A 15,143-nucleotide genomic window follows, 5' to 3' on the forward strand; every position below is an offset into this window, starting at 1 on the left:
AAAAACCAGTGGGAGAGAGCAGAGCAGATAGGAACCCCCTTTCTGTAATAACTTTTTATTTGGAAGGTTGTATTACTAAAGGATTCCAGAATGGAGCAGGGCAGAAGGGAAGCATTATTCCAGCATTAGGCTACTATGTAATTAAAACATTTCTACATTTCTAGTCTGCCAAAATATGGTAAGATTATTCTGGTTCCTATTTTGTCAATCAGTCCATTAGTCTGCAAGCATTTGTTAAGTGCCTACTATGTTCCAGACACTGTATATGTTCTCGGGATACCAAAAAAGGCAAGTAGCAACCCCACCCTTGAGGAACTCACTGTGCAAACCTTTTCTTCTTTCCATTTACTTTTTAAACCCTTTTTATTTTATCAAGCCTGTTCTCAGAGGTGATTATTTCCCTCTTAAATGTTAAATCCCACGACCTTGTCATTATCATTTTTTTTTTTTTGGGAGGGGGAGGCCTTGCTTAAATTTTGAGTAGTCATTTGCAGTATTGATCATTCTCTTCTTCCAGATGCCTTTTTCTTGCTTTGATTTCTTTCAAAAAATTTTTTAAATTTAATTTTCTTTTTTTTAAATTTTGAAGTGTGAATGAAATTTTAAGTGTGCAAAGAGCAAATAAAAAGGATTGAATATCAGAATCAAATTTTTTTTACATACAAGTATTTTTTTAAAAAAGTATATTGAATTTTAAAAGATTTTAGCTGTTAACCTGTTTGTTTTGAACTTTTTTACTTTCTCCTAAATATTTTTAGATGTTTTACTGATGCTTTTTTCCTTCTTTTTTTCCACAAACAATCTTCTCCTTTTAATTAATAAATTTTGTTAAACCAAATACTTGAGCTTACTGACCATGTCTAAAAATATATGTCTCATTTTGCACCAAGTCCAGAGGTATCACTCACACAGTGTGATTGGGGCATGTTTACCAAAATAAGTAAAAATACACTACAATATAGATAATTTTTAGTCTGTGGTTTTCTAAGTCATTGTTACACCTGCAGCTTGAGTTTGATGCTACTGCTGTAGTCCATCACTTCTTTGCAGTCATCGGTCATTGCATTAATCAGTTCAGAAGTCTTTCAAAAGTATTTTATGTTATATTATATAATCACCATATAAATATTGTTCTGTTTTAGCTCATGGAAGACTATTCACAGTGTCCCAGAGGGGTGTAAAAGATTAAAAGGGGGTGGGGCACCAAATCAAGAAATAAGAAATCCAAACTATAGTAAGTGTGTTTTTTGATCTATAGTCATGAGCCTCCTGATGCTAGGAGAAGGATCCAAATAGCAAAACCTCCCTCTAGATTTTGTTGTTTTGGGACTGGAGGGAGAGCCAGAGAAGCATGAAATTGTATTCCAGGAGCAGGCAGCTGGAAACCCACACCAGAATCTGACCAGTGGCAGCTGGTGTATGTGTGAGCCTCATTCTGACCCCAGACCAAAATAAGAAGTTATAGGGCCTCCCAGGGCAGTGATAGCAGTGATCAGACCTTTCTGGCCTATGCTTTCCTGCTGCTTACACTACCTGCACACAGTATTCTTTTATAGTCTACAAAGAAGGCTTTATTAGCCTTTCCAGAAGGGCACAGAGGTTGGCCCTATATACAAAATTTCTGTTCAGGAAGTTAAGCTGGAAAACTGAAATAATAATAAGCAATATAATAACATAAAATAATATAAAAACACAGATGATAAAGAAATATTATGGATTGCAGGATGCTTCAATCACAAACCTAGAAGAAGAGAATAACTTCCTGTCTTCTTTAATCAAAGGGTCAAAGAAAGTCACAATTGTGCCACAAATTCTACTGGGTTGTTCCTGGAAGAATGAAGCAAGAGTTAAAAAATAATCATATAAAGAAAATGAGAGCTCTAAAGGAAAATAGAATGGAAAGACTATACAGTTAAGAGTTAGAAGTAAAAAAAAAAAAAAAAAAAAAAAAACCTTACTCAAAGATTAGACAGAAATCAGGCACTAAGAAATGTTAGAACAAAATTGAAAGACTAAAGAAATGATAGAAAATGTAAAATAATGCCCATTAAAAAAAAAAGTCTTACCTGGAAAAGAGATGAACTAAGAATCACTTTTCTATTTGAAAGCCTTAAGTATAAAAATAGTCAGCATACCATAATGTAATAAATAGAGCATACACAATTGAGACTCAAAATAACTTAAACTTAATGGGGGTTGGGAGAGAGACAGAGGAGAAAAATCATCTTTAAGAGGGACGATAAATTCCAGGAAGAAATCGACATAAGCAAACACCCTCTCCTTTTTCAGAGGGTGGTACATGAGAAATGAATAGAAAGAAAAAGAAAGGGTAAAATTTTGTGATTTGGCAAGATGAAGAGAAGTAAAACAACAGAAATAGATTGCAAACAGTCATGATACTTGGCACATAGTAGGTGCTTTATATATGCTTTTTTGACTCAGACACACTCCTATCTTTATACCCTCTTCTTTATAAAGAGATTTGTAGGAGGAAAAGATGGGAAGAAGAGTATTTTTTAAAAGATGAAGAGAATAGGGTGGACACAGCTATACAACCAAAGAATATAGAGCATGAATAAGAGAACTGTCTACTGTTATGGCTTATCCTCCCCATATTTCTATATTATTTTTCTCCTTTCCCATCACCTTCTTCCCTAATCCTTCCTGCTCTGTTTCTTTTTTACTCTCTCTTCTGCTTTCTGTCCCTCTCCTCCTCTTTTCCCTCTCCATTTCCTACCATCTTCTATCTTAGCCTGTTTCTGAGAGCAGAGTGATGCAACAGCATTGTTCTCAGGCACAGTCAGCTAGGCTTGGACTGCATATTTGTGGAGCTCCTTTCATATGTGTAGAGCAGGTTTTCCTGGCAGAAGGGCTTTGAAGAGATGCAGAATTGGTCAGCACATTCAAAATTTCAAAGGGAATTTAAATCTAGGTAGCCCAGCATAAGTCTGAGCTTGTTTAAAAAAAGAGAGAGAGACAGACAGAGAGACAGAGACACACTAGATAGGTAGACTTTCTCAGTTGTTAAATGGGCACCAGAAATGTGGGGTCAAGACAGTCATGCAAATCTGGCTAAAAATGAAGTCCCCATAAATCTGTCACTTCATGAAACCTGCTTCTAGTTTGAAACCAGTGAGAACATTATAGCACATAAAAATTTTAAGTTTTGCACAAATAAAACTCACATAGCTAGAATTAGAAGAGAAATGGATAACTGGGAAATAATCTTTGTATCAGGTTTCTCTGATAAAGATTTCATATTCAGGTTATAAGGTACTGATTGAAAATTTAAGTGCCATTTCCTACTGGAAAAATTGTCCAGAGGATATGAAGAAACAGTTTTCTTTTTTCCTTTATTTTTAATATTAATTTTTAAAAACGAATTCCAAATTCTCTCTCTCTTTTCAGCCCCTCCTATACCATTCAGAAGACAAGCAATATAATAATCATTATCACCCCCCTCATACCTATTCAGAAAGGAAGCAATATAATCATTATATGTGAAACTGTGTAAAATATTTACATATAATAATCATGCCCCCCCTCCCAAAATGAAAGCAGCAGTTTTCAAAGGAAGAAATTGAAATAAGTTATCAATAATCATATTCAAAATGCTGCAAATTACTAATTATTAAAAGAAATAGAAATTAAAAGCAGCTCTAAGATTTTACGTCACACCTGCCAGACTGGCAAAGTTCAAAAAATTAAAATGACAGTTGTTGGAAAGAAGGATTGGAAAAACTAGATGATAAATGCATTTTAGTGGAATTGCGAATTGGTCCATTATTCTGGATATGTGCAATAAAGTCACTGGTGTGCCTATTCTTTAACCCAGCTGTAGCACTGCTAACTCTGTGAATCCCCAAAACATCAGAAAAATAGGACAGGGGCTCATAATTACAAAAATAACCTATATAAGCTGTTTCTGAATCAGCAAGAAACTAGGAATTAGGGAGATGGTGCCTATCAATTTGGGGAAGAACTTAGCAAATTTTACTAATGTAATGGAATAGTATTGTGGTGTAATAATATTATGATATAAATATTTATATAGTAATATGATGATATGATATAATTGTGATATAATAAATGACAAAAAAAGAGCACTTTGAGAGAAAGCTGGTAAGATTTGTATGAACTGAGCAGAGTCAAAAGAATTTTGTACATTAATGTCAACATTGTAAGGACCAACCACTTTAAAAGACTTCAAAATTCTAATCAGTGCCATAACCAACCAAGAGTTCTTAGGAGTTTGATAAAAGCAGACTGAATCTTTTCACAGAGAAATTGAAGGACACCGGGTATAGAATGAGATATACATTTTTAGAGTAGAAATTTGTATCACTTGGCTGTGCATCTTTGTTACAAGGGATAGATTTACTTTTTTTTTTTTTTAATTGATGGTTAAACAGATATAGGAAGGATACATGTTTTTCAGTCAAAATAAATAATTTAAAGTGTTACTATAATTATTTTTGTATGGGTTCACAAGGGTTCTTTCCCTTTGTCTTTGGTCTCTTTGTGGGGTATATCCTATAGTGGTGATATCACATTAACATATTTGTACAGTTTAGCTATTAACTATGTTAAACTTTAGAAAAAATGCTTCCAGTGACTACTGATAGGAGAAATGTACATTAAAATAACTGAGAACTATTTGTTCATATCCTTTGATCACTTAGGTGTTGGGGAATGGCATTTGGTAACATTTCTGTATAAAGAAAATGAGTAGGAAAACAAAATGCAAATGAACAACAACAAAAAGAGTGAGAATCTTATGTTGTGATCCACATTCAGTTGTTACAGTCCTCTCTCTGGGTGTAGATCTGCCTATCACTTTAAGAGGTCTATATTTTGTCTCTCTTCTGACTTAAGTGTATAAAGGTGTTAGATAAGAACAAATATAAACAAAGAGTTCTCAAAAGAATTTCAGGGTAATATGTGCAAAAATGTTTGTGGCAGCCCTTTTTGTAGTGGCAAGAAACTAGAAACTGAGTGGATGCCCATCAGTTGGAGAGTGGCTGAATAAGTGATGGTATATGAATGTTATGGAATATTATTATTCTGTTAGAAATGAACAGCAGAATAATTTCAGAGAGGCCTGGAGAGACTTACATACACTGATGCAGAGTGAAATGAGCAGAACCAGGAGATCATTATACACAGCAACAAGAAGATTATATGATGATCATTTGTGATGGACATGGCTCTCTTCAACAATGAGATGATTCAAACCAGTTCCAATTCTTCAGTGATGAAGAAAGTCATCTACACCCAGAGAGAGGATTGTGGGCACTGAATATGGATCACAATATAGCATCTTCACTTTTTCTATTGATGTTTACTTGCATTTTGTTTTCTTTCTCAGGTTTTTTTTTTTTTTTAATTTCCTCCTTTACCCGATTTTTCTTTTGCAGCAAGATAATTGTATAAATATGTATATGTAGATATTGGATTTAACATATTCAACTTTGGATTGGATTGGATTTGGATTGGACTACCTGCCATCTAGGGGAGGGGATGGGGGAAAAGGGAAAAATTTGGAACAGAAAGTTTTGCAAGGGTCAATGCTGAAAAATTACCCATGCATATGTTTTGTAAATAAAAAATAAATAAAATAAAATAAAATAAATAAAAATAAAATTTAATAATTTTTTTTTAAAAGAGAATTTCAGGGTATTCACAGCCATATAAAATAATTTATCTCATGACCAGCAAATTGAATAATTAATGTTGGAAAAACAGCCATATTGTTGCATTGTTTTAGGTCTGTGAATTGGGATAGCCACTCAAGAAAGTAGTTTGAAATTATCTAAGTAAAATGGTTTCCATGTCTACATCAGAGAGACATGAAATATTTGCCAAAAAAAAAAATATTCCATATACTTCAAAGTATTTGTAGCTTTACTTTTTGTGATAGCAAGAGGACTGGTAACAAGGTAGATGTCTACAAATTGGGGAATAGCTGAACAAGTAGTGGCCCATGAATGTAATAGAATATTCCTGGGTGCTAAGAAATGATGAATATAAAGAAGAGTGGAATGACTTGCATGAACTGATGTAAAATGAAATAAGCAGAGCCAGGGGGGAAAAAAGCCTAAATATTGCAAAAAACTTAATATTGTACAAAAACTAAATATTGCAAAAAGGCAAAGAGTAAGCTTAACTCCAAAGAAGAGATATGGGAAGGCATCTCCACTTACTCTTCTGTAGAGGTTGAGGTCCACATGGAACATTGAGTTTAATGTCAGTTGTTTGTTTGTTTATTTTTTTTTCAGTGCATTGAAGTGTTGTTTTTTTTTTTTTCCGCCTCCCTATTTCTCTTTTTTTTTTTTTAAAAAAAAATCTTTGTTTTAAAGTACAGCTCTTTGGGAAGAAGGAAAAGGATACAGGGAAAAGTCAAGGTCATATAGAAACTATTAATAAAAATAATTTTGAGTTTTCATTTCACGTTTATAAAATTGGCAAAGATGATATAATATAAACAATGATAATTGTTGGAGAATCTAAGGATAATAGGCACATTAATATCCTCTTGATGGTGCTGTGAGTAGGTCTAACCATTTTGGAAAATAATACAGAACTATATTGAAAATGTTCCTGGAGTGTAAACCCTTCTTTGGTTTCTGTGACAACTCTGATACTCTCTCCTGGTTCTCCTCTTGTCTGATTATTCCTTTTTACTTTCCTTTGCTTGATTGTCATCAACCTCCCCCACTCTGAACATGAGTACCCTGCAGAGTTCCTTAGCCACTCCCTCTCTACTTTGATTTAGTTATCTTGTCAACATTCATGGATTCAGCCTAGCTGTGATGACTGAAATACAAATATGTTTGTATACCTAGGTGTGTGTGTCCCACCTCCCATCTCTTTCTTAAACTCCATTCCTACATTTCCATTTGCCTACTATATTGCCTACTAAAACCTGTTTGTTTCACTAGCACCTCCAAATTAACCTATTGAAAATTAAATATGCAATCATTCCCCTAAAAATCTTTCCTCTTAAGGCATCGCAGTCCTTTCAGTCACTGAGACTCTTAAGCTTTTGAGTTATTTTTGATTCTTTGCTCTCCCTCATAACTGATTAGGTGCCAGCCCTTGTCAATTCAGTTGCTTAACATACCTCCCCTTCTTCCTTCTCTGCACAACTGCCTAAACAGTCTTTCCATGGCATAAATCTTACTATGTATTATTCCCCCTGGTGCAGAAGGGATTCAGTGTAAACTTCATAATCTTTCAGTTATAATTCTTTACGATCTGACTCCAGCCTACCCTTGAGGATGCAGTAGATAACCAGTGCCAGCATGGAGTTAGGAAGACCTGAGTTCATATCCAGTTTCTTACAATTCTTCATTGTGCAACACCCCCTGCTCCTCCTGGGCAAGTCACGTAACTGCTATGTGCTGTAGTTTTCTCAGCTGTAAAGAAGAGAGTAATAATAACTACTATATCCCAGAATTACTGTGAAGTTCAAATGAGATAATAATTATGAAACACATAGCACAATACTTGGCACATAGACGTTATAAAAATATCTGTTATCATAGGCACCTAAATTGTGCAGTGAATAAAGGCCTGGAATCAGGAAGATCTGAGTTCGAATCCAGCCTCAGATATTTACTAGTTGTATGACCTTGGGCAAGTCATTTAACCCTGTTTGCCTCAGTTTCTTCAACTGTAAAAGTGGGAATAATAACAGTACCTACCTCCCAGCATTGTTGTGAGGATCAAATGAGATAATATCTATAAAGCACTTACTAGCACAATACCTGGCACATAGTTGGTACTATAAATGTTAGCATTATTATTATTTTTTTCACATGACTCCCTTTCACATACTCTGCATTCCAACCAAATTGGCCTCCTAGCTTACCTGAGCACTCAGCATTCTGTCCTCTCATTCTAGGCCTTTGCAGAATTCTGTTCTCATCTGCGGGGTTCCTTATGGTTCCTCAAGGTTTAGCTTGCCTTGTATCTCCTCTTGGAAGACATCCCTTGTGTCATCTCTCCCTGCCAGAAACTTTCAGTGTTCTTTCCCTTAGCAAATATCCCTAAAACACTTTGCTTGATCTCTCCTTTCTCAGTTACCTCCTTGTCATGCATTAGGTTCAGCCATTTATATGTTGTGTGTCTCCTTTTCACATTGCCCCCACCAAATGTTAATTTTCTGGAGAATGGGGTTGTTTCTATTTCTTTTCTTTGAATCCTCCTAGCAGTTTTGCAGGAGGTTATCCATCCAGTTTTTTTGTTTGTTTTGTTTTGTTTGTTTTTTGTTTTTTTGAATTATCCTGAATAGCCATGCTCCTTTGGAATGTCTTTACTTTTTCTTGGAAGTCCTGGAGATAATTATTTAGATTGAGATGGGGAAGGGAGGAGAACTTAGAAATAATATTTATTAAAACTGAGAAGAGAAAAGATTTGGGACTCTGAGATCCCAGAAGAACTTCTTGGTATATATTTAGAGTTGAACCATTTATATCTGTGGCATGATAAGGTTACCAGTAAACCCAATTGAAACAGTTCATTTTTCCTTTCCTCACCAACAAAGACAGATCAAGTTCTTTAGTTAGGAGGAATGACTGTTAAGTGGAAAGATATCATTGAAAAACCAGTATTTTGAATGTAGAGTAGTATTCTTTGTAGAAAATTTATTATAATCAGAGTAGTGCATCACAGTTTCTATGGACCATTTAGAGAAATGTTAAGAATAACTTTGAGATTACATAGGGCCCTTAGGTCATTGAATTATTTGCTTGTAATTATTGTAATTTAACAATGTGATTGAACAAAATTCCATCATAGCAATGGTTTGGATAGGTACTTTATTTCATGAAGTGTTTTTATCTGTTACTTATCAACCACTAGATTAAAGCTTTTCTGAGGAGATGGATTCTGAGTGTTGTTGTTACCATTTTATATCAAATTTCATGGCTGTTAGAAGATGTACATTACCCCATGTGCCCTTGTCTCCATTTTCTCTCTCAAAGTTCAGATGTTTTCAGCCACAAAGATGACTGATTTAAGGTTTAAAGCAGAATAAAAAACCTCAAAATGGTTTATAGAATAACTGGGTGCATGCATATGGGTGTGTGTGTGTGTGTGTAAGTAGGGGAGAGGAGAGGAAAAGAAAAGATGAGGGAGGACTAATTTTAAAAGCTTCTTGGCTTTAGGGGTTTGTTGGAGAACTAAAGTTTTCCTTTTGTTTCTATTTTTTTCTTTAATCAATAGAAATAATCATGTTGAATCAGGGAATTAATTATTTATGAGGAAGTTGGAAGATGCAGTAAAGCCTTGATTATTGGCCAAGAAGAAGCTGAGAATGTAGACTGTTCAGGATTAGCCCTCTCACTCTTGAGCACTTTTATTTTTGCCTTTTTTTGTATCTCTGGGGTTTAGCACAACTTCTGGCATATAACAGGCACTTGATCAATGCTGAATGACTTGGCTTGATTATAGTCAGAAGTTGACATGGAGAGCTGACATTGGTATCTGGAAGACTTGAATCTGAATCCCACCTTAGACTCTGTCAGAGTGACCCAGGATAAGTTGCTCAAACTCTTTGGTTGTCAGATTTCTCATTTGTAAAGTAATGGGGTTTGATTCAATGACCTCTCAGTCCATTTGTGATAGAAGCAGACCTTAGTGACTAGTTCGAATGGCTGAGATAAAAACTCTAGTCACCAAAGAGCTTGGTTTTTTGATAGTCCTTTCTTCTCTGGCTTAATTACTGTATTCATTGGTAGATGGCATTTTTATAGTTCTGTATAAAAAAAGGAATACAGCCCCTTAAATGGTGCTGAAGGGTAAATGCTAGTGGTCTTGAGCAAAGCTGGCTCCTTTGTTTCTTCCCGGAGGTGAGCAGCCTTATGTCCCAAGCTCTGGGTTCCTGGGTAGCTGTTAGATCCTGAGGGTATTAGTGTGCCCTTTGTTTTTTGTGATCTTTCCATCCAGACTAGCCTGATGAGCTTCCCAAAGTACTTGGCTAAGCAGAGAGATTTGGAGTATAGAACATAGCATATTGTATTTGTACATAAAGCATTTTCCTCTTTTCACAGTCCTGCCAAATTAATTCCAGGGTAATAGAATATTTTAGTGTTCTCTAGCTTAGTACAAGAGGATTTTTATGTGTGTTGTCCTCACATTTCCATTGTTTCTATTAATTGCTCATCTATCCTGAGGTCTAGTTACAGCAGCTGAGATGTTCTCTCAGGTCCCCTTAGCTAGGAGAGAGGGATCTGTACTTTTTAGTAATTGTTCCAGCAGTTGTCATGTGCTTGTTAATGAATCCACCAAGAGAAATGGATGAGGAGATTAGGAAAAAGAGAGGCACGTGTGATGTCCTAGCTTCCAGGGTTCACTGGTACTGTTTCTTCTCAGAGGGGAGCTATCTCTACAAAAACTACTTAACCTACTCTTGGTGAAATTTTAGCTCATGCCTCATGTCTCCTTTTTGTCTTTTTTGCTTTAGCTTTGGAATCCTTTTCAAGTGTTTCATTTGATTCGTTGCTTTTGGTGATTAAAGTATTGTTACTAAGAAAGTGGCAAATGGGTTGATTTTTCTTTTTTCTTTTCACGAGCCTCCCAGCTCCCCTGTGAACTAAATGATGTCTGGTGAGTAGGCTGTGCACTTTGATAAGCAGTTATGAATTCTCTTCTCTTCCCCCTTCCCCCAATCTTCCTGTAGTTAGTATGGAAGATTAGCAATTGTATTGTGTAGGAGAGTGTGAGTAGGTTGTTCTTCGACTAGCATTTATGAATTTTCCTCCCCATTCCCCTCCCACATACATCACAATGTGAAGTTAATACTGTAGTGTGTGTAGGAGTGGAATGAAGGGAGGCTGACAACCTGTAGGGACAACTAAGTCAGGGAGATCATCTATACAGCTACTTCTTATCCATTGTAGATTGAGGGACAGCTTCTGGAGAAGAAATGCTATTTTTAAAAACTTCTTTTGAGACAAGCACTGTAACACAAAGATAGCAGATGTGTCTGGCCTCCAGATGAATAGAGAGAGGGCCTTAAAATTGAGAAAACTCAACTCAAGACAGGTCACCCCTTTCACTCATGTTGCTTGCTGGCTGTGAGTGTAGCCCAGGTCAGGTTCCATCACCCTGAAGGGCCTAATTAACTCACTAATGATAAAAAATCAGCAGATGTTCATCTTAAGTAACAGCATAAAACTCAACTTGGGAAGAAGAAAAACTCAGTCTGAATTATGGGATTGCTTTGTTGTACTATTTTAAAAGACACAACCAAATGTATTCTTTGAGATTACTGTTTGAAAAATCTACATTTTTGTCCCTACTCTTAGTGATGAAGAAGGATTGTTTCTGTTATCAATATCTTATTGGCTGGATTTAGTGAAGTGTAAACACTCAAATATCATGCTGGTGGATCTGGGGAAGAGTTGTTTAGAAGTTATACACAAAATTTAAAACATGAACCACTTTGAAAGTATTTAGAAAATGTCTTTTTTTTTTTTTCTCTTACAGATCACAGTAATGGATCATTTAACTTCAAAGCCCTTTCTGGAGGCTCAGGATACAAATTTGGAGTTCTTGCAAAGATTGTAAATTATATGAAGGTACTAAATACTTGCCTTAATAATAATAGTAGGTATGTGCCAAGGTATCTTATGTAGTTTCTTGGAAAAGCAATATTCATTCTTAGTTATGTTGGAATGTTTTTTTTTTTTTTTTTTTACTTTTAGTCTTAAGAATATTTTTCCTAAATTGATAGTAATTCACTTTAAAATTGAGAATTTCTTTTTATTATTAAGTTGGATCTTTTAATTCCTCTAAATCTATCTCTCAACAAGCAAGTATTGAGTCTGCCAGATGCTAGGCACTGTGGTAGATGTTGAAAATACAGAAATAAAGCTGTACATATCATTTTGAGTTAACCTGGTAACTCTTGTGCTCAGTCCTGGGAAAGATTTGTAAGTATATTTGTTTTACTTAAGAACTGAGGTTACTTGATGAATTGATTTCACATGCTTAGGTGGTAAGTGCAAAGAGGGAATACTGGATCTGGATTCAAATCCCAGTTCTGCCACTAGTTACCAGTCATCTCTTAAGTGGCAATCTAATGTTGCCTTTTCTCAGTCCTCATCCTTCTTTTTTTGCTTTCTAGAAAACAGTTTTAAAATTCTGAATTTAAGCACTAATAAAGAGTATTTCTATATGCACATACACACAGTTGAACACAAAAAGGATTTTACATGAGTCTCCATTTCATGCTGCTTGTTTTAAAGAAAAATATGTAATGAAATTTGCATATAACTTTCAGAATTGCCCTGCTTGTTTGTGCTTCCTTCACTTCTCTTTTTTGCATTTTAAAAAATGTGACAGTAGTCTTATTTTTTGTAGTAACATTATTATTTTCAAAAAAAGACAGCATGCAGACAGCTACCTACAAACAAGATTGATCAATCTCTCTGTGTCACTTCCCCTTTCCCCCCATATATATGTGTTGAGAGGGACAGATATGTAACATGATGAATTGGAGATAATTGCAAGGGAAGTCACTGGTATAGTAAGGAGATCTAGGAAATGCTTTTTGCAGAAAGTAGAACTTTATTAGGTATTTGAAAGAAGCCAGGATAGTAAGGAGGGGGGCATTGACAATGAAAATTCATGAAATCAGGAGATAGAATGTCTGAGGAACAGTAAAATCTGGATGCTGTGGCACTCTTTCACCTTCCTTCACTGCCCTTTATGCTGACACTCCTCAGTCTTTCCCAGAGGATCTATCTGCATTTGTTGCTTGTGGACACAGCTTCTTACACTGATACTCCAATCAAAAGCAAAAATGGGACTGAAAGTCATGTCTACTAACTGTGGAGCTGAGATCTTGACTGGATATTTGGCTTGGCTTTGGGGTCCCCTTTCCTATTGTCCTTGGACTTCTCTCTGACTTTCTGTACCGTTGTGGGGCGGAAGATATGACTTGCTCTCATCCTTTATTATGTAAATCATTATTCAATCTGGTAAGAATGGAGGGTTTTGCTAGAGCAGGTATGCAGGGACCTTCATGGTCCACCTCCTTCTGAGACAGCTAGCAATCTGTGGGTAAGGGGAAGAATCCAATCCTCTTGTTCGTTGACTACCCTGCAGCTTTTGGCAGTCTTGGGCACCTTCTGACTCTTTGTGATTCTTTGTCCTTTCTAGGTTCCAATTCTAAAGAATTGGAAGAAGCACATAAAGAATGCTCCTCATCTTCCATACCATGCCCCCAGCTGTGAATGTAGCCCCATGATTCTGCCCTGGGTCATCTTCTCTTTTATCCCCATACTGTCTCTCTTGCTGACCTCACAGCTCCAAAGGGTCTGGTTTTAATTTTTATGCAAATGTTTCAGGGAGAGGTGGGGAGGAAGGAGAAAATAGGAATCACAATCCTTCATTGACCTCTTGATTAACAGTGTTAAAATCCCCCAATAATTTGGTATTCAATATTGAAAGCCCTAATCACTATCAGAAGAGAAAAAAAATATAGCAGGATAGGCAGGGATTTGGGAGACAAACTTGCATGGTGTCAATAACTCTTGGTTGTCCTTGTATGAGAAATCTTGCAGATTTATCTAAATGAACTTCTTTGATAATTGTAAAGTCATTTGGTTGCCAGCCCAAAGTGAATGTCTTCCCGTTTTGATAACAAACCCTGCTGGTTACCTAGCAAATGTTCCCTGTGTAATTCTTTACTTATCTGGTGTAGAAGCTGCTATCAGCAGATTAATAATAAATTGCTTTCAGTTTAGCCTCATATCTTTGACCCCATAGTCCTCAGATTTACCCCCACCCCCACCCCAATGGGGACGCTGCTTTCAAGAGATCTTGTTCCTCTCAGAACACTTGATAGTTGCCAGATTTCTGTATTACTAGCTGTCTATTCAACTTATTGAACTGGGTATCCATTAGGCATCTGAAACTCACCAGGATCAAATTTGAATTCACTCTCTTTCCCCCCATGCCGTTCCAGACTTTGCTGTTACTATCAGGGACACCACTTGTCCTCCAAGTGAGACCTATTCTTGCAGCTTTAATTTCATCCCTTATCTAGTCATTTTGCCCTTCACAATATCTTGTCTCCCCTTCTTTCTGGTCAAACAGTGACCCCCTAATCCACACCTTCTTTGCCTCAAGTCTAGACTGTCGCCCGAGCCTCCTCTTTGGGCTCCACCTCTAAGTTCTCCCCACACCAGCCCACTTCTCAGCAGCTACCAGAGTGATTTTCCTGGAACATGTGTCTAATCCTTGTCCTCTTTTGGGCACTGAGTTCAGCTGGTTTCCTATGACTTGTAGCATCACCTATGCCATTGTTTAAAGTTCTTCCTAGTTTTGTCAGTCTTCTTACGCATCATCTCTTACAGCCACACTATGTTCAGCCTTACTAGCCAGCTTACCACACTTCATTTCCCATCTCTGGATTTTTGAATTGGTTATTCCTTATGCCTGGAATGTTTTTCCTTCCTGCCTACTTTCCTGAGCTTCTTCAAGATTCAGCTCAAATATTCCTTCAGCAGGTGGCTTTTCCTGACCAGCCCTGATTCCCACCACTCCAACTTCTCACACCTCGCACTAAGGTTACTTTTCATCTCTCTTTCATGTATCTGGGCTGTGACTATTGATACACATTGCCTCTCCTATCTGATTGGAAACACATTGAAGCCAAGGTTTGCTATTGCCTGCCTTTGTCTCTCCATCCCTTAGTACAATACCTGGCACATGATAGATTAAGTGCTGGTAAATGTTTTTTGATCAATTACTATGACCATGGGCAGATTTTGGCCACATGGGAGTTAAACTTGATGGCCTCTGAGGTTCTTTCCTTCTCTGAGTTTGTAATCCTGTGGTCTCACTACTCTTGTCTGTCAAACTCTTCATATTAAGGTAGTTCAGAAGCACATACAGAGTTCTGGGCCTGAAGTTGGAAAGATTTCAGGTTCAACTCCGTCTCAGACATTGGCTGTGCAGCTATGGAGGAGGCACTTCACTTCTGTTTGCCTCAGTTTAAAATGGGAATCAATATTAGCATCTAGCTGTCTTAGGTTCTTGTGAAGATCAAGTGAGAGATAATTGTAAAGCACTTAGTACAGTGCTTTACAGAGTAAGTGCAATATAAATATCAGCTATTATATTTAAAG

General features: G+C 36.5%; 1 protein-coding gene across 2 annotated transcripts in view; it reads left to right on the forward strand.

Moving 5' to 3' along the window:
• GTF2E2 (general transcription factor IIE subunit 2) overlaps positions 1 to 15,143 on the forward strand; it is a 97,484-nt gene that overhangs the window by 35,481 nt on the left and 46,860 nt on the right. For both annotated transcript variants that reach the window (XM_051965133.1, XM_051965134.1), the window contains exon 3: positions 11,494 to 11,585. In XM_051965133.1, coding sequence (XP_051821093.1) covers positions 11,494 to 11,585 — 92 coding nt within the window. The remainder of the gene's footprint in view (positions 1 to 11,493; positions 11,586 to 15,143) is intronic.

Source organism: Antechinus flavipes, chromosome 6, assembly GCF_016432865.1.
Source record: "Antechinus flavipes isolate AdamAnt ecotype Samford, QLD, Australia chromosome 6, AdamAnt_v2, whole genome shotgun sequence".
NCBI classification, from domain to species: domain Eukaryota; kingdom Metazoa; phylum Chordata; class Mammalia; order Dasyuromorphia; family Dasyuridae; genus Antechinus; species Antechinus flavipes.